Source organism: Anarrhichthys ocellatus, unplaced genomic scaffold (genome assembly GCF_004355925.1).
Source record: "Anarrhichthys ocellatus isolate YVR2014 unplaced genomic scaffold, GSC_Weel_1.0 scaffold7, whole genome shotgun sequence".
Classification (NCBI taxonomy): domain Eukaryota; kingdom Metazoa; phylum Chordata; class Actinopteri; order Perciformes; family Anarhichadidae; genus Anarrhichthys; species Anarrhichthys ocellatus.
Window position 1 is genome coordinate 11,641,894 of NW_022280037.1, and position 25,030 is coordinate 11,666,923.

Here is a 25,030-nt window from a genome sequence, read left to right on the forward strand (position 1 = left end):
GTTAAACAATGTGTTCAGTACCACATACAAGTACAACACATCAAGTCATTTCTTACAAATGTTGACAAAATGAACACAGGAACCTGAGGAAACTTCTCCATTTTTAATTTGTCTGCATCTATGGGCCCCCTGGTGGCTGCGGGGCCCCGAGCAGCCGTGTAATTAGCTGCTGCCTCGGGCCAGCTTAGAGGCCTAGTGAAGCGAAACGTGCTTTCTACAGTTATGCATATTCACTCCTCGACATCGACGCAAGCTCCTCCACACATACTCACACTAACAGTACACGCTTGCCGTGTACATACTCAGTTTATGTACTTATGAGTACAGATGTTTGAGTACACATAGAGTACAGTGAGTTTAAGTGCTTTATGTATACGTGGTTGCATTTGCATACTCTGCACATTCCGTTGCACAAACCTCGACTATTACACCACATTGTCTCCTATCCTTCTACATTTTCCATTTTTACACTTTTGACATATCTTTGTGATTCAAATTTGCGTATTCCTCCATATACTTCACTATTGTTCTGAGATTCTGTTTAAGGGTAAAACCGCGTTACCATTAATAAATCTGTATATCAAAACGGATGTAAAAGCATGTCGCTCGTATAGATTTTCCCCTCTGAGCAGGATCTTCATCTTGCACATCTTTATTTCATTTCCTAGAGTGCAGCTTGAACAAGATATCAAATCTCTTATCACATTCATTCCATTAACTCTGCAGCAGCCTGCCGCTGCAACCAACACTTGGTACCGTACACGGCCACTAGTCGGAGACACAGTGAGGTTATCTGCTGCAGGTGCAGGAAGGCTAAAGGCTCATAGAACAGCTCGCAGTGAGGCAGATGAGAGAGGGAGAGAGAGACAGAGAGAGAGGGGAAATGTGTGAGCAGCAGGCGGATGTGGTTCACTGATCTGGAAGCAGCGGTGTCTCCTCTTTCAATGGCACTGAGTGGTTCATCTGAGGACAGCAGCCTCAGCAGCAGCAAGACGACGCCACATGACCTACATGTGTGCTGGTGGAAACTCTGTCTCACCCTCGTCTCACCTGTATAGTTCTTCTCATTATCGAAATAGGACAGTTTTTGATTTAGGTTTGTAGGTGAAGCAGGAAAGGCCGTTGTTTTTTTGTCTGACGCGGATAAGTTAGACAAGAGACATTTATTTACCTCAATTTACCTCAATGTTCATGAGAAACAAACAGCTTTCACTGGACTCTGAGTGCATTTATAAGAAAGAGATTCAGCCGAGGTCTTCATCAGCTACAGACAAGCTCACCGACTGACCAGGGCAAACATTTATTTCTACAAATCTGTCCAGACAATGACCACAAAAAGGGTGACAGAGGAACCAACAATACCTCGGTGGTGGAAGAAGTACTCAGTTATTTAAGTAAAAGTATCAATGCAACAATGTAGAAGTACTCTTTTTACAAGTAAAAGTAGAGACAAATGATCAGCAACATATTCTTACGCTGTTAAAAGTATTTATTGTGCAGCAGAATGTTGCTACCTTATATACTAATTTAATGGATAAAAACGCAACACAATTTATTTGTATATGTTATATATATATATACTATTCTGTAGTTTAGTATGTGACAATCTCTTCTTTTTTACGAAATGATCACTTGATTTGCAGAAAAATTAAATTCCTTAAGTAACTAGTAATTCCAGCCGTCATGTAATAGGTAAAAAGTGCAAGTTAAGAAAAGGCTCATATAAAGTAAAAGAACCTCAAAATGATACTTTGTTGTTTTCCAACACTGATAAATGAGGTATGTTTGGTGAGAGGGACCTTTAGTGATGGAGAATCAAAACCACACCAACAATCACGACACGACCAGTCAAAGCCATATTTTAAATCTTTTTAATATATCTCACATTTGATTTATTTACAAAAGACAGTGGCTTTGTGACATAAAGTGTTTTGTAAAATCAACATGAGAAACAAATGTGTACCAGAAGCGTAACCGCACAGAACACATACGCAGATAAATAACATCAGGGGAGCGTTTGTCGGCGAGGTCGTCCTTTTTGCACACCGTCTCTCTCTGCAAACAATCGAAGGATCACAAAGTGTGCACCTCGGTATGACGGGCTGTGTTTTATTGGTGTTACCCCGGGCTGTTCTCACAGGGTGTGTACAGTATTGCCTCCACATTGGCTATAATGACATCAGTGAGTCAATCAGTAAATTTGGAATGTGTCTGTCTTTAATAACACTTAAATGTTTTTTAAACCATTAACGTCTCCAGGCATTCTGTGAATAAACTATGGGCAACAACAACAGACTAATGCAGATATACTTTGATATATACCTGCTGTGTGACACACAATGTCTGCAAACAGTTTGGCACAAATGTAAAGGCTGAGCATGAGTTTTCCCCCAGAACACATTAAATAAATAAATAACTTCTACAAAGCCACGGACATAAAGGCTGATGGATCATCTTATTTGCTGAATGGTTACTTTGTACAGCACTTTACAGAACAGCTACAGGCACAAACTGAAAGAATGGAAACAAACTTTAGAGTTCAAATGCTTGGCTAGAATGAAGGGGAAGACAGTGACTCTTTAAGTTTAGATCTGGACCTTTTCCGCTGAATGAGCTGAACATGTTGACAGCAGAAGTTTAATATGACAGTACTTCAACTTTTACACCTTCCTCGTGTTCATTTATATTCTGGCGACTATGCAAGCGCGAGTGTGCATGTGATTCTCATTACATTGACTTGTACTCCACTAATACTAAACAATAATAACAAAGAGCAGACCGGAGAACTGAACAAAAACATCACATTTAAAATGTCGACAGAAGAGGAGCCTCTTTTTGTTCTTTTTCTTGACGCAGTGTAACAGGTTGTTGAAACCGTAAACTCAGCTTATATTGTAGGATCGGCTTACTGTAGAGATCTCAAAACAAAAACATCATGATTTTCAGTTCGATTCAGTCCGATTTTACTTCCTTTGAGAGCTGAATATATGACTATAAAACTGCTCCCAGACCTTCATCACATTGCATTGACTAAAAACCAAGCATTGAACCAGAAGACAGAAATGTAAAAGGTAACTTAGACCTGATTTAAAATGAACATCCTCTCTGGTTGACGGCTACCTCTGTGATGGACTGCACGCTTGCCTTTTCCGTGAAAGACACAAATTCACACATACACAGACAAACTATATCCAACAACATGCTTCACCAAAATAGCACTTCAGAAAAACGTCTCTCCTTCCAATACTCCACATTCTGTACCCAGCGTTTAGTCACTTGCTGTTGTTTTCCTCTATTCATGAAAGTGTTTCATTCCAAAAATTAGACAAATTGACTGGTGATATGAGAGTGAAATGTACTACTTCAGGAAGTTTCAACTAAATCTCACGACAGGTATCACAGGCAAGTTGTATCTGTTTTGGAATAAAACCCCTCCATTTTGAATCGTCATTGACCTTTAACCTCTCAGTCTGAAGCCATTACCACCATATTGCCTCTAGAGTAGCTCTGCAGTCCCTGAGCACCTATACCTTCATTGCACATAATCATTTTCAATATTCCTTTATTAACTAAATAAAGCTATCAAAGCATTTCCTACTTGCTCACTATGACCTCACATCCCCACATACTGTACAAGTGTTCATTTTGTAACTTACAACTCAACGCATAGTTCATCACTATTTAGACATCCTGAGGTGCTTCCCTACACTTGAGACAATTAAATACGGAGGCCGCCAGCTAGTCGGGTGTGTTCAGTTAAGTTTTCACGGGGGAAGGAAACGATGAGGCTCATTTCTGTGTTTGTAGTAGCCCCTTGGTTTCGCTTAATCGCACAGCCCTCGTATTTGTAAGGGTGGCTCACTGAGAGCGCAGTAGCAGCAGCACAGTATGTGACTCAGTGTGTGTGTGTGTGTGTGTGTGTCTACATGCACGCAGTATTCTGGATGCCAGCTATCATTCTTGTTTACCGTCTGATCAGGGATACTTTGTTTATGTGCGTCTTCCTACTATAACAACAGATATTCCTGCACATATTCATAAAAATGATATTAGCATGGAAACACAACTGTCTCCCTCAATAAACTAAGATATAAAATGTTATTAGTGAGCTTTAGAAGAGCTGGTAGGTGTATTTTTCCCCTTTTAGACAGCAAAGCTAAGTGTTTCTCATGTTTCCAGTCCTTATGCTAAGCTAAGCTATATGGCTGCTGGTGGTTCATATTTAGCATACAGTTATCATTTAAGTCTCTGTTCGGCAGCAAACAAGCCGAGCGCTGTGACTTCCTGTCGTCTCAGCTGGTTATCTGACAACAGTGACGGCAAGGCTCAAAGAAGTCACTTTTACGTTACGACTGAGCCAGGCTAGCTGTCTCCAGTCTTTATGCTAAGCTAAGCTAACCATTTTCAGGGTCCAGCGTAACATAAATATGAGAATGGTATTGATCTCATCTTACTCTCAGCAAGTAGAATATGTGTTTTTCCCAAAATGTCAAACTATTATTAACTGAAACTGGAGCATATCCAGAATTCTACTTTTAAAAAACTTCAGAATGTGAACGTAAACACACTCGGCGGGAATTCTGAGACGAGACACATTCTGACACTCCAGCTGTCATCATGAACCCACAGAGAGCTGGCATAGCATGGTGCAGTACCTAAAAATCCATGAGTGCAACTTCATGCAAAAATGATTCAAAAATAAATAAATAAAACAAAAGGAAAATACTAGCGCCAGTCATACAAAGTCACTAACAGGGAACATGTTGTCAGCTTGATTTTGGGGGCGTTTCCGTGGTCATGTGTTTACAGTATTCTACATACACAATGATCTGCTGCAATGGAACAGTTGGGGGAGAAAGCACAGCAAGCCATTCCTTAGCAGTCATGAGGGAACTCATTAATTAATTACAGATTTTGTTTACAGGACAACACACACACTCGCTAGTTAGACACATCTTGCTACCTGCAAGGTGTGAAGAGATGTGTTTTTTTTTTTGTTTTTTTTTCACATAGTGAAATCCTGTTAGATTACAGCATGCATTACTCTACGTGCTAATGCCGGGGGTTGTTGTTGTTGTTGTTGTTCTCTCCAGTTGATGACTGAATGTCCTTACAGGGTGGAATGGTGTCAGCTTGTCCTCAGTGCTTCTGTACTCTCAATGTGCCTGGACACACACACACACACACACACACACACACAAGAGCATATTTAGAGCTGCTGACAGCCTGCAAAGTCTGAATTAATTTGTAAAAAAAAAAAGTATAAATGACTGTGTGGCACTGTGCCATGGTGCCCTGCTACGTTGGATGGAGGGTTGTAAGTATTTTATTGGTGGATAAAGCACCAACTACTTGTTAGCCAGTTGCAGAAAATAAATGTATGTCTGGCAACTTGTTCCTATAAAAATATTATATACGGAAGCCAACAACGGTCGGGGTTGCATTAGTTTAATTATCTTGAGATCATAGGTTAATTATCCCCTAATCTCACAATGTCAGTGGGTTAATTATCTTGACAAAACTAGCTGTTGTTTCCCAAGATACATTGTTGTTTTCTCGAGATGGCGGGTTAATTATCTCGTTATCTCAACAAAACTGTTTTTTTGAGATAATGTGATAATTAACAATTTAAAATGTTTTTTAATTTTCTTTTAAAAGAAGATATATATTCTGTTAACGAGGGAAAATAACCGCTTGATTTCTCGATAATTAACCCATCATCAGTAGAAAACTATTTTCATATAATAACAGGATAAGTAACTTCTGATTTTAATAAAATGATTACCACCACAGTGATTCTCAACTACTATACCACGTTATATATGCATACTATAATATAAATTAATTATAAATCCTACTTTCTGTTTTTCATTCTGCTTCAGCTGAAAAAATGGAAGGAAATACTGTTTATGTCTTGGCTTATTTTTATGATGAACACAAATAATTCTGTTTTTGAGTGGTATACTTTAGTATGACTTTATAATAAAACTGTCTCTGAGAGACTTACCTCTGTCCCCACCGTTCCTCATGTTGGTCTCCTCTTCCACTCCCACTTCATCAACTGTAAAAACAAAACCTGAGATTTCAGTGACAATGTTTTTGGTCACTATGTAAAAACTCAGACATAGAGGGAAACATATCAGGAGAAGGTGTGAAAACGACAAACACACGGAGTAAGATATCCTCGGTGGATTCATAATCCAGATGATGAAACAGACTCAAAACATGAAACTGAAACCTACTTCTGAACATTAAAAGATTTCTGAGGACCACCTTCCCAAATAAATGAGAAAAAGAACCACATGCCAAAAAAGTAGAAAACACAAATTGGGCTGTAAACATGTGCGATGCCACTCTGAGGCCCGGTGGTCGGGAATAGATGGTACGGACTAACCTGAGTGGAGCTCTTTCACCAGTGACGACATGGTGTTTGTGATTGAGTCAGCAGCAACTAATAGATCATTCCGAAGATTTCTAGGTACACCTAGAAAAAAAGAAACATTTTCAAATCAAAATATCAACACATGCAGTTTCTACTCTTGCAGTATAATCATGTGAGAGTGTAAATAGTTCTGCAAAATATCATTTTTTCTGCATATCATAATAACTATTTTATAGGTTGTGCTTTTTAATGTACGCCCTTTGTTTCGGGTGTTGGTGCACACTCACCCTGAGCGAAGGCATCGAGCACGTCCCCTCCCACCCCTGCCAGGCAGTCCTGCGGTGTGTGGGTTGGGGTGGACCCGGCCGAGGTGGAGCGTATGGGCATGGGCATGGAGCAGCCCGCCCCGTGACTTGGGGAGGAATGAGGGGAGCATCCAGACTGGGACTGCAACATAAAAACACCCATGATAGTTACAGTATCATCAGCTAAACATTTTAGAATTAGGTATTTGCTGTACTGTATGCAATCGTTTGACATTTTGGGGAAAATGCTCATTTGCTTTCATGTCGAACGTTACATCAGAAGATTGATTTTGCACCTTTGTGTCGATATGGAACCACAGTTTTTGTTTTTTACACTTTTGTTTTTTACGGATTTAAGAAAGAGATGTAACGTGAAAACTAGTGAGCTTTAGAGGTGGTGTGCAGATTTTGTTACCTTTGGACGGAGCCAGGCTAGCTGTTTCCCCCTGTTTCCAGTCTTTACGCTAAGCTATGCTAACCGGCATAGCGTCACATTTACGGTACAGTCTGGTCTCTCTCTGCAAGAAATACATTTCCCAAAATGTCCAACTATTCCTTTATTCCCAAGGTTATTCATCCCATAATACACAAGAACAACATGACCTTTTAAAAGGTCTCACAATAAGTTGTTGTTGAAACATGTTTTGAGTTGATTTGCATCAGCAACTATATATTTATCACCAAAGGAATGAGATGTACACGTTTTTTAAAATGTTTTTGAGGTGCAAAAAGACGAGCTAACAAATGTCCCGAGGCATCTTTCTGCTGGTGCGTTGTTGGCCAATAACATGGCATGTTTGGTTATTTTCATGACATACTGGATAGTCGTCCATCTGCGAGCTTTTAGTGGATCTGGGCTTCTGATCGAGATAAATCCGATTAATCTCTAAATCAACAAAGCCAATTCTGGAACGACTGGTTTTTCTATGGAAGACGCCGTACTGCAGTCACAGATTGCAGCTCTTTGGGAAGAGATGACCTTTTTGCTTCTAAAAGTGACTTTTATTAAAACACAGACACAGATGTGACCAAAAGAACTTAATCCTTTAAGGGAGAACAGACAAAAACAATGGTTTAAAGGCAAGAAAACCGTCTGGGAATCCCTACACTGGCTGGCTATATACCCTGTGTGTCTGTAGTGCACCTCTACTGCAGTGAGGGGTTAATGAGAACAATGTGTGGGAGAGCGACTGGGCCTGTGCTGAGATGAGAGCTGTATGTCTCAGAGAAAGGATCACTGTGTTTCTCTGGGACTGGTGCAGCCCCAGGTCGAGGGCTCGGAGCCAAGCAGCAGATGGCCGGCCAGACTGCAGTCACATTAGAAGGGAGGTTGTTAGTGCAGATGAAAGGAACAGGTCCCTGATATTTGGCCTTAAAAAAAACACACAGTTCTCTCACCTTGTTTGGACTAAGGACTTGAGAAAACATTTTAAAGACTATGTTGCAGTCTTTTTTTTTTGCTCCACAATGGTGCTGGTGGATTAGCCTGGATAAGAGGACTAGATCACTGTAACCCAGTTAGATAGTGGAATCCTATTATCTTCCTTCCTAAAACCTCTTATAAAAACTTCCTTCAATCACATCTGTGTGACGGAGGAGTATAGTAGCATTAAACTAAGTGCTGAGACAAGAGCCAGGTATTGTAGCCTTGCAAACTGAATCAAAGGCAACTTACAGCCTGCTTCTGCTCCTCATCCTATCAGCCAGCACAGGTAAGCAGTCAGAGAGAGCAAGAAGAGTGAGAGCAACAGAATTAAAGCAGCGGCAGAAGAAGAAGAAGAAGAAAGGGTTTTCTGCATGCACCATACGACGCATTGTCTTTGGTTTTTAAAGAATCAAACATGTCAACATCTCATTTAATCAAACACGCCACCAAAGCTTTAAAACCGAATCATGTCAACTTGATTAGCAGAGACAAAAACCTTTTAAAATGCTATTTTAATGAAGGCCAGTGGCTCAGTGTTTATGCACCATCCTAGGATATCAGCAGCCTTCTAGAAACAGGTGATCGTCTCACCTTCAGCAGCCTCATGAGTCCCTCCAGCTGCACCATCAGCTCCCGTCTGCTCTCCTGCAGGGCCGACATGCGCCTCTCCAGCTCGTCCTTCCTGTGTCTGCGGCAGAAGGACGGAGTTTTTAGGGACATTAAAACACAAGGGAGGAAGTTCCACCTGGATCTTAAACGAAGCATTACAGCTTAATTGTTTGGTGAAATCCCTTTCCTTTTCTTGTGAACAGTGTCTCTAAAATATTTCACAAATGCACGTATTTCCTGTAGAGATGTGTGAGAGGGGATTCAGATTTACCTTTGGATTCCAATAAGTCGAGGGTCAGACACAGACACTGCAGTCATATGCCATTTGCATCATGCCACTGCACTATATTTCACTATTGTTACTATGCCATAGTTGCAAATACCTTAATTGGCATATTGGCGCACATGCCCATTTTATAAAGGCCTCAATGTGTTTAATCTACTATTAAATCTGGCCCACCAAGTCTGTCCCCCACTGTGATTTTTCATTTATTTAGAAAGGCTATGATATTGGAGCATAAAAAGGAGCTTTCCCCCCCCACACACACATATTTACAATGGCAAGATGCATCTACTGTAGCTGCACTACTGGTCAACATAGATATTTGTGACCAACAAAGGTCTTATTTATGGTGGTGCAGCTGACCTCTCCCAGGTAAGTTATGTTGGACACCCCTGTAAATATCTGGCCATTTCAGTGGAGGATTCTGGCCTATTATCGCCCTCTGGTGTTCACAGTGAGTAACTGCATTTTGCTAAATCTGTTTTTTAGTCAACCTCCAAAAACAAACATCTGCAGACTGTGAACACCTCTGCTCTGTTCTGTATGCCGGGGGCCGAATAAAGGTAACGTCACAGCCGTCCAGCCAGTGTGACGTGTGAGATAATGTCCCGCTATAAACCTGGATCACAAACAAGCTCAAGTGAGCTGGTACTTGAGTTAAACTGGGAGAAATAATAAGTGGAATAGATGTATCCTCCAGTGATATAAACCAATAGCTTCATTACTATGTTCTAAAACAACGTATGATTAGATTCCTGTACATCCAACAATCCTCTAACATGCCAAAGAGTGAGCAAGTACACTTCAAATTCCTCTCTGCTATAACTGCGATTACCCAGCATTGAAGTACGTTATAAAACATTAGATCAATGTTGCATTGAAATCGCTGCCATGGCTATTGACCTGACTGCTGATTCATTATTGAGGCCAGGCCGGACAAACAAGGAGTCTTTAAGTGCCGTTGACGCGTCCTCTCAGGGTGAGTCTCTTCCAAGAACTGAACCCAAGGGTCTCGGCGTCCTGCCAGCATGACAAATGCACACGTTGCTGCCGGTGAAGCGAATTCACCCCCCCCCCCTCCTGAATTAGCAGGACGTTATTTCTTCTTGAAGAATGAGTCCAGCCTACATTAATGCAACAGCCCTGAAGTGGTTTTACTTCTTGATTTGCTTTGATATATGGCTATATCTCTCCCTGTTGTTGGGAGGAAGATGGGGCGGTGGTGTCAGCAGGGATGATACCTGAGGAGCCGCAGTTCAGTAAGCAGCGTGGGGTTTTGCTGAGCTTTTTCTGGGGTCGGCTGGGAGGCCTTCTCGTGCTCCAAACGCAGCCGCTGGATCTCCTGGAGGATCTCCCTGAATGAGTTAATCAACCAGTTAAGTAAACAGCCAAAGATTCTTTACTTAGAGGACCAGAGTTTAGGCTCCATCTAGCGGTTAGGGTTCAGATTTTAACTGAATATTAAGCTATTGAAAACACAAAGATTCTTAGTTTCAGGTGTTTATACACTACTGAAAATATAATAATGAATATTATATTCTATTTCTGTCAATAGATCCCCTAAAACCGACACGCTAGTCCTTTAAATTGAAGTGGTAATCCAATAAAGTAAAATTCCTGCATTCTACATTTTTCTTACGTAATAGTATTATCTGCAAAACATGTACTAACAGTAACATTAAAAGTACTACTCGTGCAGGATGACTGCTTTCATAGTGATGTAGTATAATCCAACATTTCGAGAATTATGCATCTTTTTTTTCACAGTTGGGAATTTGCTGCCAAAACATAATCTGGCACATGAAACCACAACTTTGTGTTTGAACACTTTGATTTTTGTTTCTGGTGAAACAATCGAGATTTAACGTTTAGATTAAAGAGCTTCAGGGGTGCCGGTAGGCAGATGTCGTTACCTTTGGACAGAGCCAGGTTAGCCGTTTCCCTGATTCTAGTCTTCACACTGAGTGAAGCTAACCAACTTCATATTTACTGGACGTGGAGTCTATCATCTCCTCTAACTCTCGGCAAGAAAACGTATCCCCCAGAATGACAATCTATTCCTTTAACTATTCTATATAGTGCTGAGTTGTTTAAATTTATAACAGTGCATCATTTTCATAAACTTATCACATGCTTTGCATATAAAATCAGATAAATTTAGTTGAGTAAAAAAAGTACAATATGTCTTCCCAAGAATATAATGGAATAATAAAGTGCCATAATAATACTTAAGTAACACAAAGTACCTCGAAACTATATTTTACAGTACTTAATTTAGTAGTTTATTTAACTTATAATAATACTTAGTTACTTTACGCCACTGCAAACCAGCCAACCCATCAGTAAAATAGCACTGATTAGCTTCTAATAAATAACTGATGTGAGAATACTACATCTTACCTGTTTTTGTTCTCCAGCTCTGCAATCAGCTGTCTCTGTTGCTTATTGGCATCAAAGTTGAAACCCAGATCTGTGGGAGGACATTGCTGCTGAAAAACAGAATTAGCACAGAATGGCATTAACAACCAAACGCTACCTTCTGACCACGGTGAGCAGTAATGACGCTCTGCTGGAGGCGTGTAATGTTTCTGCATGAACAGGGAGTCATTTCATCTCACCACAGCGTTCCTTTACCCCTCTACATAAAGGGATGCAGAGTATAAACCCAAAGTAACCCTACGTGAACAGTTACTGCCTCAGAAAACTGTTCCTTGGGAGTCGTAGTTAACTTCTCTCCTGAAATGTTTATGAACACATGCTTCTATGTTTTATCAAAGAATTCCTTGATGGTGCTTATATAGTCATGAATATTTCTTGTTTCTAGTTTTTATTAGTAGTGGCGGAGTCCGCCATTCTCGCACTGGATTCAGATTGCCTACATAGGTGTGAGGGATTCACAGGAAAACAATTTTATCTAATTGATATTAGCCTCACTGACCCACGTCAGAGTTATATTAAGTTGCAAGAGCAAACCGAACATTTCCTGCTGCCGGCGTCACACATTAAAAGCCATCAACCGGTGAAACACGCGGTGGCTTTTATTGTGAAGCAGTCACAGGAAACACATTGCGTTTGTGTTGGTTATCAATCACCATAATCACCAAAAATGTGTCTCCAAAACAAGATTTTCACAGCGGATGATTTTTTTAAAGTAATCATAACAAGTAAAAACTGCAGGGAAACCAGTATTACATGGTTTGACTTGAACAGTGCGAGTAGCGTTTACGCTGCAGTTTCAACATGGAAGTTCTGTCGCCTCAATGAAGCGCCTAGAATAACTTGTCGTAACGTTAGACGTGCGATGCGGGTTGACTGAAGCCCACCGTGGGCCGGACTGCGAGACACTCACTGTGGAGTTGCCCGCCTCGGCTGCCAGGCGGGCAGCGTAGCGAGCGATGAGGCGGTGCTCTTCATCCAGCCGACTGGGACTCTCCAAGACACTGCCCAAAGTCACAGAGAGATACATCACACACACATACACAGCAACGCCGACTCTACTATGAAAAGCTCTTGTGTAAGAAGGAGGGAAAGTTTGTCGAGTCAAAGTGATTACGTCAAACTGTAGAATTGAGGTGACCTTAATGTTTGACGCTTGGTGTTGATGGACACATAATTGGTCATGGCAGTGGACTGAGATGGATAATAGAGAATGCCGTTGCGATGCTCGTTCTGGCCATTTCATCACCGACTGGAAATGTCAAATAAGGCATGGGACTTTAAATGGGCGTGACATATGGTGTGGACAGATGACGGGACATATGCTGTCCCTTCTCGGCAGGCGGTCCGCAATGAAGAGTGAAGGAGAGGAACGGAGCTGGGCTCCATCTAACGCTGACGGGAGAGTGACCGGTGATTAAGACCATTAAACCCAATCTGGCTCCAAAGCCGCCGCATCAACAAGCACAGAGCGCCTGCAGCTTTGACTACCCCAGGCCCTTAAACACACTGCAAACCAGCCTCTTCATCCACTTTTCTATTAAAATCTTATCTTTCTCAAAGCGGATAAAAATAAAAGCTACCTGTGTGATGAGATCGTTTTAGCTGCTCCAGCTTCTAACGCGCTTTGTTTCAAAGGCCCAGTGATGATATCTTAAAATACTCTTCGGATCATTCGACTTGTTTCAAGATAGTGTCACCTGATTTAAAAAAACATTCAGTTGGTCTTGCAATAGACTGACAGGAAATGTCTTGCAAAATGGGACACTATGTAAATAATTGACTCGCATCCTCAGGCTAAAGCATAGACAGAGCCTGAGGTTTTTTTATATGGTTAAAGTAAGACATTAACGCATATCAGGGTCGGGTTGGCCCAGGAAATGCTGGGACCCAACGAGCTCTTTTGGAGCTGGACTGCATGTCTGGATGTTTGGGCAGCATCAGTATCAAAGCTGCTCCATCAGGGAGTTTGCTGGCACCACCTGATGGTCTCTTCCAGGTTTTGGACAAAGATGCATTGACTGCTTTCAAGCCCTCCTCAACTGGCTTCTTTCCCAGACACTTTTTATTTTTCTCTCTCAGTTGAAAATGGCAGCTTTTCTCTCTTCTTTTTTACTCACACACAATATCTCAGACACCACTGGTCCTATTTCGGTCGTAAAACGTGACCGATTATGCTTTTTAAACACTGTGTTCTGATTGGCCTGATTGTGATATAACTGAAGGTCAAGACTTCTAGAGGCTAGAGACGTACATCTGTTGAACATCTGGAGGGATGATGCATCTTGTTCCTGATTTTCTCCGGCAGATTTCACGATGGATGGCATGTTTACTTGTCAATAGGACGTGGCAATGTGGTTGGAATCAATACCCTGGTATTAATAACAATATATTTTGTGCATTTTTAATCCAATCTAAAGACAAATGTCATACTTATATATCATCACTCTGTATCGCTTGGATGGACTGTCTTATTGACAGTAAGGGATAATCATCTTGCGATATCAGCGAAGCTATCTTATAGTTCTTTTAAATCTTGAATCTTTAGATATTTCATTGGTTAGCTATTTGCAGATCTGATTTGCCGTATCAGCTGCTTTGGATATCGGTCGTGACGTGATCGATCTCTTCTGTATAACTTTGTGTATTTAGTTACAATTGTTCAGACTCGTTTTTTAGTGACACAGCAATCCCTGGCCTCATGTTACCTTACATGAAAATGATTAGAATGAGCTCCACGCATTCAATTTATATTAGTATTCTTACTGCGTATTAATGCTAAACAGGGCGACTTAAAGTGAAGTGTTGCCAAATGTACGTAAAATCACATTTAAAGTAATTAAATCAATGTTCGATGCAAATCAAGAACTTCGTTCCATGATTATGAATTATCTCAGTCAGAACTCATTTTGTTAACTTTTCACTAAAATCAGCCTGGAGTCATTCATTTTGATGGCGGAAATTTGTAAAATAGTAATAAAATATTTGACTTTCATCACAATACAACTCCACTGAAAATCACTACCCGATAATATTGAGTAATTGCAATGCACAGCGTGATCCATTTGAGGTACAAACAGATTGTTTTAATACAGGCTTTTATGTCGAGCATGTGTCACACAGGTAATGACTGTGTTTCTACTCTGACTCACATTTAGCCAATTCTCCGTTAACTCTGAATCAAAACTCATCAAGCTCGACACGGCGCTTTCTTTTTCCTTTTTTAATTTTTATCTTCCGCCGCCGTGGTTCTGCATGACTAACATGTAATAAATTGCGGTTCGCCCTTGGAGGACGAGCTCGTGGTGGTGAGCGATTGTGTCTGAGAGAGAGAGAGAGAGAGCGAGGTGGGAAGGAGCAGATGCCATGTCAGCAGAGCAGACAGTATCAGAGAGCAGACTGTGATGGAGGCTGGAAGCACAACACCCACCATTTCTCAAACAGAGTGCATTCAGTTTCTACTTTGCACTGACGGCACACAATCACGGATGTGTTTTGTGTTTTTCTCTGAGTCTCAAAGGGTCAACGAACGAAGGATGGCACCGGTGCTGCTTTTCAGTTTGGAGGCTCTTGAACTGAGGCAGAGCCACAAGGAGCTTTGCATTATTCAGCAGCTGCATCTTTGACTCATCGGCCCTTCATGTGAGAGCAGGCAGAACCGGTAATTATAATAATAGATTAATATTTACAAACCAAATATGACACAGCGAGAGGCTGCGAGGAACCGGCCTTCTGTTCTCTGCAACCAAACCTTAAGTGAAGCCTGCTCCTTCCCGCCTCATTCAACATCCTATCTACCGGTATCCACACTGACTCTCAACACAACTTATTTTGGAAGTGTCACGGTGGCTTAATGCACAATTTCTGCCCTAAATATGGCAGCTTTGTAGTTGTTATGCCCCCCCAAGGCAGCAGCATCCTCGGTGCATGACATCTTCCCAAAGCAGCTCTGACTCACGGAGCAAAATGTCAAGACAAAGGTTATCAGGCTCCTTCATTTCTGCCACGGTGAAACAATCCTCAGGAGAGCGTCGCCTCGATCTCGTCACGTGACGTCTTCCACTGACCTCCACGGGTCTGGGTGCGAGGCATCATTTACCGCCTCGGGCGTCCCCGTCTCGTCAGCCTCCTTCAAACCCTCTCTAATCGTGATACTGTCAGCCCTCTGAGACGAGACCGCACTGCACAAAACGTTCATCTCTGCAGGAAACTTAATCTAGTATTGATTGTTAGCATCACGTTGTTCTAAATAGGAAATCTTCCAGCAAGGCTCGATAATTACACCTTTAACGTAACAGAGAGCAGTAAGGGAGTGTCGGCATGACCTCACCCCTTTGACTTTCACATTTTGAGGTTCAGTCTTGCGCTGATGGAGATTTTTTGCAGTGGGCATGCTGCCCCTCAGCTGCCTGGGTCCTCGGTAGTACCGTAGGATATCCCGGCCCAGAAGAGCAGACGTGGAAAAAAAACAGCCACAGACTTCACTCAAGCTCTTTCTGAATTCTCTACCAAAGTCTATTTTCTGGATTTCAATCAAACACCAAATCTAACACAGGGTTGATGTGCACACCGCTCTTCTCTTTCTGTACTCCAGACTGTGGCGTCTCTCGTCCCTTCTAATGTGCCGTGGGAAGTCCTGAGTCCCCGAGCAGTCTCATCTTGCAAACACAAACTGATGGAAAGATGTGAGAGAGATAGCTACTGTACACAAAGGGAAACTTCACCCCGCACAGGACAGAGTGCAGATCCAGTGAAGCCGCCTCAAAGTGCTCTCCATTATCATTCATAACCACAATGGCTCATTACCAATGGGAGTAAATAATAACAGAGGTGGCCTTTAACTGAGAGGGGCTGAAATGAGAGGACAATTAGGCTGCTTTCACGGGGCCTCTCGCCTGCTATCCGCTTACATGATGAGGCACCAATTCTATCATAATGTGTTTGTCATATCAACCCTTTAAGTAGGAGTGCTCACACATTCTTCACGACAGCGTAACAATATTTTTCTCCAAAAATACTCTCACAAGGGCACGCTGCTCGGATGCAGAAATGTGTGTCAAGTGTGAGGGAACGAATAACAGCTGTAGTCTGATTCTCTGCGCTATTCTCGCCGTTTCCACCGATGAGAGGGAACCTGTCACCCATTCTGAGTGAATTCTGTGGGATTTTTGCAGGCGTGTAACTCAGCGTGACACTTTGTCATCTTTCGAGAAAGCATTAGCTAATGATGTGGAATAATCAGAACCATATCTTTAAAAAGACATTGTGCGTTTATTGCCTGGGAGTGCTTACCTTTTGGTAGGAGTAGGTGTCCCAGAGGACATGAGCATTGTGTCGTTCATGTTGTTGGCCGCTGGTTTCGGCTGACTAAAAGACAAGATTAGAGGTCTTTAATGCTACACTGCAGAGGCCTGTGGCGCTTGTCACCAGGGAATGGGGTAGAGGGTATTTGCATTTTATTAGTAATCATGAATCAGCAATCCTGACTTCAATTTAATCCAACTGTACAAAAGAGAGTAAGAGGTGGTGGCAGGGGGATCATTATAAACCGTACTGTAGTGTGGTGCACAAGATGTTGTTCTTGAGTTAACGAAATAATTGACTTTTCCGGGAATTTAACTGGTTTTAGGGCTATTAGCTTCAACCGAATTAACATGAGCGAGAGACAAGGAAACTAATTAAACTGGAGGTCTGCGAAAAACTAGGAAAGGTGACATTGTGGGAGGTAATTTGTGAGAGTAAACAAAGCGATGGGGTCCATCTGGCTGCTGCATCCGTGCCCCCCCCCCCCCCCCCCTCGCGAGCTCACCGGAGCCCAAACCCTTCGGACCACGGAGTCTCATTAACCGATCAGAATATATCGCTCAGGTGCTCTCCGCTTCACACTTCACCCGCCACAGAGAGCTCTCCTCCATTTCCACGTCTCTGTAGTAGCATCTCCTCAATCTTGCAACGTAGTAGCTCTCTGTAGTTGTCTATTGTAACTGACGGTTTTATTTAAAGCACGTCATTATCACATAAAAGGCAAACGCACTGAACGGCATGGTGTCCCGATACGCTTATTTGTCCAATCAGGTTGTTTTTTTTGGCCAAAATCGAACTATTTATATCCCCGTTGTGCGGAATACTGTTATCGGCACAAGACACAGAGCGTCTGTCTGCCACGGTGCCACAAAGTGCCTCAGCAGCACACGCGCTCTTCTTCTCTGTGTATTATTGTGCTTCTAAAAATAAGAGCGAGTGAAGCTGCATCACTTCTGGATCATTAATTGTATTCAAATTATTTGTGAGCTGTTCATAAGCCAAAGTACATATTTCCCTGCATTAATGTGGATGCTCGTGGGGGTTAAGCGGGTTCTTTTTAAAGACACATTGTAATTATTTATTGGTTCATACATTCACATTTCCCTCTGTACTAGCCAAGGACGGTCCTGCAGAACTCATTTATATATTATAACAACAATCAAACAATAATATAAAAACTGTCAGTCCTCAACACCTGCACATGCTGCCTTTTAGTCTCCTTCACAGACTAGACTGTGTGCACGTTTACCTCTCATTTAACGCTCATTATCTTTACAATAATCCACCCCGAGGGTGCAGACAGAAGAGGAGACGCAGGGCATCACACTTACCTCTGTGAGGAGAGAGAGCACCTGCCCGGCTGGCAAAATACATCCGACTGCAGCTGTTTCCAGATGCCTAATCTGCCCTCAACTGAGCAAGCGAGCGTCTCAATGTACTACACTGCTGCTGTCTCCAAGGAAACTCGGCGGTCACGTGACTTCATGACGACGTGGATTCCTCCCCTCTCGCTCTCTCTCACACGCTGTCTCTCTCTCTCGCTCTCTCTGCTCTGACTCTGTCTTTTTCGCCTCTCTCTGACACATGAATACACACTGGAAATTAGGGAAATGCCACTTGCTGAAAATACCTCAATTGCAACTTCTACTCTCCTCCCTAACAGAGAAAACAAACCTCTGCAGTGCATACTATTATTGCATTTTAAACATCTCGACTCTTTCCTCCTCTTACCTTCAGCGAGTTACATAAGTCAAAGCTCCTCACAGCTATCCCTCTATAAATAATCAGCAGTCCTTTTCAAGCACACCAATATAACCCCTGTGGAACTGTAGGGCTTCTTCTTCTTCTTCTTACGTAAAAGTATTTCAGATTTGGATTCATTCTAACAGACGTCTTAACTCATTCACATCAGTGTGTCTACACTACAGCCCCCGTGGTTCACCGGCTCTGAAGAAATGCTGATCAAAGACACACCGTCCAGTGTTTCAGCCGGTGCCTCAGAGGTCAAACCGGAGTGAGTTAACACAACATTTAGGCGCTAAAAGATCAGAGTCTGCAATGCGCTAAGCCTCGTGCTACCTGCGTGCAGTGAATGACAATGGGCCACCCTTTCCTTGCACTTGGCAGGGGTACAGGAGGAAGTGAAGTCTGGTGAGGCTTCATACACACATATTCAGCTTATTTCTGACAAACAACGGATGCACGGCGGCCTTCAACTTCTCTCAGCCGGCTAAAAATAATGCGCAAAGATGAAGCATCCTCTCCCGCTGGCAAAAGGTGCTCCTGTTTCCCCCGATGCCTCTGCCATTAAAAACCTCAATGGATCACACTCACAGAAAAGTGAATTTCATGCCCGTTGTCGCCATTTCAAAAGGCACTGATGGAATTTGACCAGGAGAATAAAGAAAGATGTTAAAAACAGAGGAAGGCGATTTAAAAATTTAAAAAGGGATTTCTGGGGATTATATAGGGAGCTGAAAATTGCAAAATATTAAGCATGGCACCGAGCTGTTGACGCTAAAGTGTGTGTTCCACATCAATGCAAAGTACGGTAAGATGCCTATTTTCAACTATTTCGGTGTTTGAAGTCTTTTGGCAGAAGCGGCGCTAAGTCTGCAGGTAAGAAGCCGTACGGTAGATTTAAAGTTCCTGAGACAGACGGTGCATCCCAAGCCTGCAACTCAAACTCTCCAAAACACAAATCCGCAAGAATCTCTCTGACAAGTGTTGAGCGGAGGGAAAGATCCACAGCTCAGCTCGCTGTTGGTCTTTGCTTTCAGACGCCAGTAAATATTTTAAAAACACTTTCAGAATAGATTCACTTTGTCTGTAGAGGACGCGAGCGGTTTGGACAACTTGGAGACGCGTGTCCGTTAAGTTTGGGAGTTTTGATCAAACCTGACGCTCTAGCCTGATTCTGCCATTATTACTCACTCACAGTGGCTTCATCCRCCTCACACACACACACACACACACACACACACACACACACACACACACACACACCTGAGAGACCATGCTCATGGGTGTCTCCTTCTTCACAACAAGAAATATCACCTCTTCACAGACAACAATCCAGAAGAGAATCGGAGGCTTTGCAGTTTTCCTGAGACTGATTATCTGAGGGATCCAGTTTTAGGGGAGATCTCTGTAGCCAGCAGCGGCTTCATCACGGGAATGGTAGGCGTACGATTACTGTATTCGCCTGTAATTTCCCTGAAATCGACCATTAACAAATGAGAATCATTCCATTAGTGCTGGCTCTTCCTTTACGGCTCGTGGCTACAGAGAGAGCAGAAGTGAGGTTTACACTTGTCATGTTGGATTTAAAGGAATAGTTCAACTTTTTTGCTCATTTGCTCAGAGTTGGAGACTATTCACGGCTCGTATCACGGCTCTATCAGTCGGATATGAAGGTACAGCCGGCAGCCAGTTAGCTTAGCTTAGCATAAAGACTGGAGACTTGCGGGGTTATTTGCACTGACTTCCTGGAGTCTCCACATTTCTTTTTGTGGATTAAACAAACCAGATATAACATGTTCATTAGTGAGCTTTAGAGGTGGAGGTTCACTGTTCCTCCCTCTTCTTCACAGTCTTTACATCTCAAATCATGTGCCATATTCCAAACTAACAATGAACTGGATATTTTCATCATTGTGTGCACAAAATAGTGTCTTTTAGACTCTCCAATAAAATCTGTTCTGCAGTGCCAAGACGTGCAGAGTTAAATATGGAAGTGTTAAATCTGAGCCAAAGATGAGAATGCCAGTCACCGATGAATACATATTTTGAATGGCTGTCAGGTTGAGGAAACATCTTTTAATGGCTGATGAGAGGCGCTACTTCATCACCACACACAAATAGAAACGGAAACGCGCCTGGAACCAAAAATAGACATTTTACATCAAAGACGGGGACTTTGACAATAGAATAAAGACAGAGAGACATCCGGATGTCTCAGGGGTCAACAGGCACATCCATTATCCTAAAAGTCAGCGAACAAACACACAAACAATGCCACCATCCTTCAAATGCCATCTGAGAGAGCATGAGAATGCACTTTGACCATTGAAGTCTGAAAGAAATACAGAACGACATGAAGTCCCTCGAATTTCTACCCAACTAGTTTTACCCACACATTTGATTTGAATCAATATCAATCTACTTGTGTGATGTAATTTCATGCTACTCAGCCGACACAGTGCGGATAAACATGCAGGTCGACAGCTGATCCTCCACGTTGTGATGAATTGTAAATTCATGCAAAAATAGCTTCATCTTAAATGCATACGTTTGGGCACAATGCAGAAAGATCCTCCCCGAGCCTGGATGAGACGACGCAGTAAAACAGGAAATCGCGTGGATGTGTTGACGACGTGTCTATTTTCCTCGGCGTTCACTGAGCTGGTTTCTCCCCCACGATGTAGCTCGCTATCAATTACTCACCGACACTCGCCAGAAGCGAAAACCATACACAGACGGCTTAGGTTTAACGTCGTGACTGGAACATGAATATGAGGATTCTGTTATGGAATATGCCATGGGAAACGTTGAAAGTAAATTGAGAGATTTCCTGTGATCCTATCAAAGTAAAAATCACGAAATCACCTTTTAAACCTGGAACATGATTTGATTTTATGTTTTGGTGGAGGACAAAAGCGAGGCAAAAGTTTTCGGCATAAAGACGATGAGAAAACTATGAAGTGACCTTAGCGGTGTGGACTTCTGCGGATGTATCTCGGTGGCGGAATTGATTATGGAAATCGTTCAGTTTTTCAACTGAAATGTAAATGAGTCTGCGGGGTTTAAGACAGCAGCAGTAGCAGTATAATGCATTTCCTATAATGACTTCCAGGAGCCTCAAAGCCTGGAAGTGTGAGATTTATACCACCGGCCCCGATTTATTGCCAACAGACTGATGAGGGAGCCCGAGCGGTTAACGGCAGCCGTGGCTGAACCCGCGTAGTACATCACCAATCCCACGTTAGCAAATAATCCCGGTCCTGACATCTTAGCGAGATGGCACTCTTATCACTCATGGAGTGACAGGGAATAAAAGACGGAGGCAGTTACATGACAAGAGGAGACTGTAGATCACGAGCACACTGGGGCCTTGCTGTGCGATTAATCAACAAATCGGTCGGGTTTCCCTCATTAATGACTCAACCAGTGGTAACAAATGCTTTTGGAATGGTACTTACACAGTATGGGTGAGTTCCTGTGGTCTCTCCGCCTGCTCGGGGAACACAGGATGCGGCAGCTCTCCGATGGGGACGCAGCCGAGAGATTTACTGATTGCGTGGCTCAGCTTTTTGGCCGGAGACTTCTGTGAGGAGGGCAGAACAAACACGGGTGTCTGTCAGGTATTGGCAGCGCGGCAACTACTAACTAAAGGTTAGTAGTTGAGCTCTGCCTTGTGTGTTGTATCATTGTGTTGGTATAGTGGAGACAGTTTTAAGCCGCTTCAGAAGTCATTTACATAACTGGGTCAACAGTGTGTTAAGTGTGGATCAGCAGTAGTTTGTGCATTTTCAGTTAAGTGCTTGTATCTGAAGACAGTTGTATGAGTTTGTTGTGAATTGGTTAAAAATACTGTGCAAAGACAACTTTGAGTTTAATCATCTTTTCAGGAACTTCCATTTTTATTGAGTATTCCAAGTTGAATACAAATGGTTTTCATGGTTTTTCAGCACGTCCCACATGTGGTTCACACACATCATTTACACCAGTTTGTCACAAAAGTCAATACAACTTAATTTTCCAAATTAAAAAGCTCATAAAATCCCTCTTGGATTAATCTGACAGTCTGCCACGTTGTAAAAATCATTGCAGATGCTCTCACACACACACACACACACACACACACACACACACACACACACACACACACACAGAGAGATATTGACTTTTGAAAAAGGCACGATGTCACGTCGACAGCGATTTGGGATTTTTTCACTCACCCAGGACGAGTGCTCCTTCATCTGGTGCTGGTTGCTATGGGGACCGTTGGCATGGCCGCGCCAGAAGCAGCTCTGGCAGAGCTGGTAGCCGTGACACTGCTGGCACCGGTACCGGAAACCCATCATGCTCTCGCTCCGGCAATATGAACATTCCACCGGATGGAAGACTGGGCCGGTGAAAAGCAACGACAGAGACATCTTACAGAGAGCTGCTCTTTTACAGTTTTATTTATTCTACATACCTCTTATTATTTATTTTATTGCTCTATGTGTCTGTGCTCGTTTTCTATAATCTTACAAACCAAAACCTTTGCATACGGTCACTTTTAAGACTTCACGACCTTTTAGTCTGACGTACAAGGTTTAGGAAAGCTTAGACCAGTAGTTTCTTAGCTATTAGGTTTGTATACTCTTATAAAACAGCAGTGGTGGAAGAAGTACTCGTGTATTTTACTTATGTAACTGAGCAATAGCACTCTGTAAAAATACTGATACAAGTAAAAGTCCTTCATTTAAGAACCCACCAAAATAAAAGTATTAACAGCAAAATGTAATAAAGCATTAAAGTAAAAGTACTTGATTTAACACAAAACAGCTGGTGGAGATGAACCACCTTTGATGTACTTTATATATTGTTGCATAAATATTTTATAAGTTAATCAAATGTTACTTAATCTGTAAAGTAACTGGCAACCTCAGTTAAATATATAAATATAGTCAAGTAAACGGTACAATATTTCATTCTGAAATGTAGTGGAGTAGAAGTATAAAGTAGCATGAAATAGGAATACTATAGTACAGTGGTTCTCAAACAACGTTCGTCATTATCACGATTTAGGAGGAAAAAACGTAACGTGATGAAACATGAAGCCCCCCCCCCCGTGTTCCGGTTCAGTTCACGCGGTCACTCGTTAACGTTAAACCAGAACACCGGCGGATCTGGTTGCAGGTTGTTTGTTTTAACTCAAAGTAGAATGAAAGGCCCAGATACTGATGAGATGATGAGGTCAAACAAAGAGGACGCAGGTTGTGTAGCGCAGCTTGACGCAGGGCTGAGATGTGAGTGGAGGTGGGCCTGGATAAAGGTGGAGGTCTAAACAGACGTGAGTGCAGCTTCCTGCTGTCACAGTGTTTTAAATGCATTGATAAGGCAGGGTATGCTAAATGTAGCCTCTGCTCCATGAGATGAACTGCAGCAACAAGGGCTCACATGCCCTCTCATCACACTGTACACACTGTTCACTGTGATGACCACAGCCAGTGCACTAACAGTCCCAACAGTCCCACGTGCTGTTAAATCACAGCTATTATTTTACTTTTAGAATGCTACATTTTAAAGCTCATATTTAAAATAAAATGCTCCGGATATGTGTGACACATATCCGGAGCATTTTGTTTAGTTTTGCACAGGTTGCACGTTATTGTTGTTTTGAAAAGATATGCAGTGTAAAACTCAGTAAAACTCTTTATTGCCAAATAGTTGAACTTGTTTTGTTTAGTTTTTCACAGGTTGCAGTTTATTGTTATTATCTTAGAAAGATATTCAGTGCAAAACAGGTGAATTGCAGCCACAATAAGCTATTTTCTGTGGGCGGTGGGGCATGAACATTTTCCTTCCTCCAAAGTGGGGCGTGACAGAAAAAGTTTGAGAACCACTGCTCTAGTACATCAACATTGTACAGTAGTACAGTACTTGAATAAATGTACTTAGTTACTTTCCACCACTGAAAAAACAAGACCTAGTCGGGGCCCTTGTCTGGTTTCACATGTCTATGAGTTGTTGGCAGTTTTATCAAATGTGGAAAATCCAATATGGAGGTTGAGTGTGAGTATGAACAGCTGAGAGTCCAAGGTCTCACCGTTTTCAACATTGGCAAGTCGGTGCATGAGCGGCAGCCATACGAGGCATTGAGGGGGAGGGTCGGCCATCAACACATCCAGAAACGTGTTCAGCATAATCTTCTTCTAGATGCAAACACACACAAGCACGTGTTAAACGAGACGCGTGGACGATGACGGAGTTAGAAGAGGAGGGAGAAGGAGAGGAGAGGGGGGTCGAGCGTTCCGACGTCCTCCTCGTACCTGCTGAGGGAAGCACGTCCGCACCGAATGCTCCGTGTAGCCAAAAGAAGGGCCCTCGAACACGGCTGTGGGCAGTTTCAGCACCTCGCGGAGAAACTGATCAAACTTTGCAAACATCATGACTCCGCTTGAGTCAGAGATCTGTGAGAAAATATCTGAGAGAGAAAATAGGCTTTAGACACATATCTGTACACACAGTCTGTACACTCAGCAATATGCACAGTTAATGCCAATTAAATCTGC

General features: G+C 42.4%; 1 protein-coding gene across 7 annotated transcripts in view; it reads right to left on the bottom strand.

The window, feature by feature from the left end:
* Nucleotides 1-1,855: 1,855 nt before the first annotated feature.
* The window catches only part of dtnbb (dystrobrevin, beta b), a 30,291-nt gene continuing 7,116 nt past the window's right edge, over nt 1,856-25,030 (bottom strand). Inside the window, exons 7-20 of one of the 7 annotated variants that reach the window (XM_031847372.1) lie at nt 24,788-24,942; nt 24,565-24,667; nt 22,706-22,872; nt 21,947-22,071; nt 16,734-16,808; nt 12,355-12,445; nt 11,406-11,494; nt 10,247-10,360; nt 8,705-8,801; nt 8,363-8,383; nt 6,670-6,829; nt 6,395-6,484; nt 6,008-6,061; nt 1,856-5,165 (exon numbers count right to left, since the gene is read on the bottom strand). In XM_031847372.1, coding sequence (XP_031703232.1) covers nt 5,140-5,165; nt 6,008-6,061; nt 6,395-6,484; nt 6,670-6,829; nt 8,363-8,383; nt 8,705-8,801; nt 10,247-10,360; nt 11,406-11,494; nt 12,355-12,445; nt 16,734-16,808; nt 21,947-22,071; nt 22,706-22,872; nt 24,565-24,667; nt 24,788-24,942 — 1,367 coding nt within the window. In that variant the 3' untranslated portion in view covers nt 1,856-5,139. Of the gene's footprint in view, nt 5,166-6,007; nt 6,062-6,394; nt 6,485-6,669; nt 6,830-8,362; nt 8,384-8,704; nt 8,802-10,246; nt 10,361-11,405; nt 11,495-12,354; nt 12,446-16,733; nt 16,809-21,946; nt 22,072-22,705; nt 22,873-24,564; nt 24,671-24,787; nt 24,943-25,030 lie in introns of all 7 variants that reach the window. The other 6 variants (XM_031847371.1, XM_031847369.1, XM_031847374.1 and 3 more) reach the window with 6 other exon arrangements.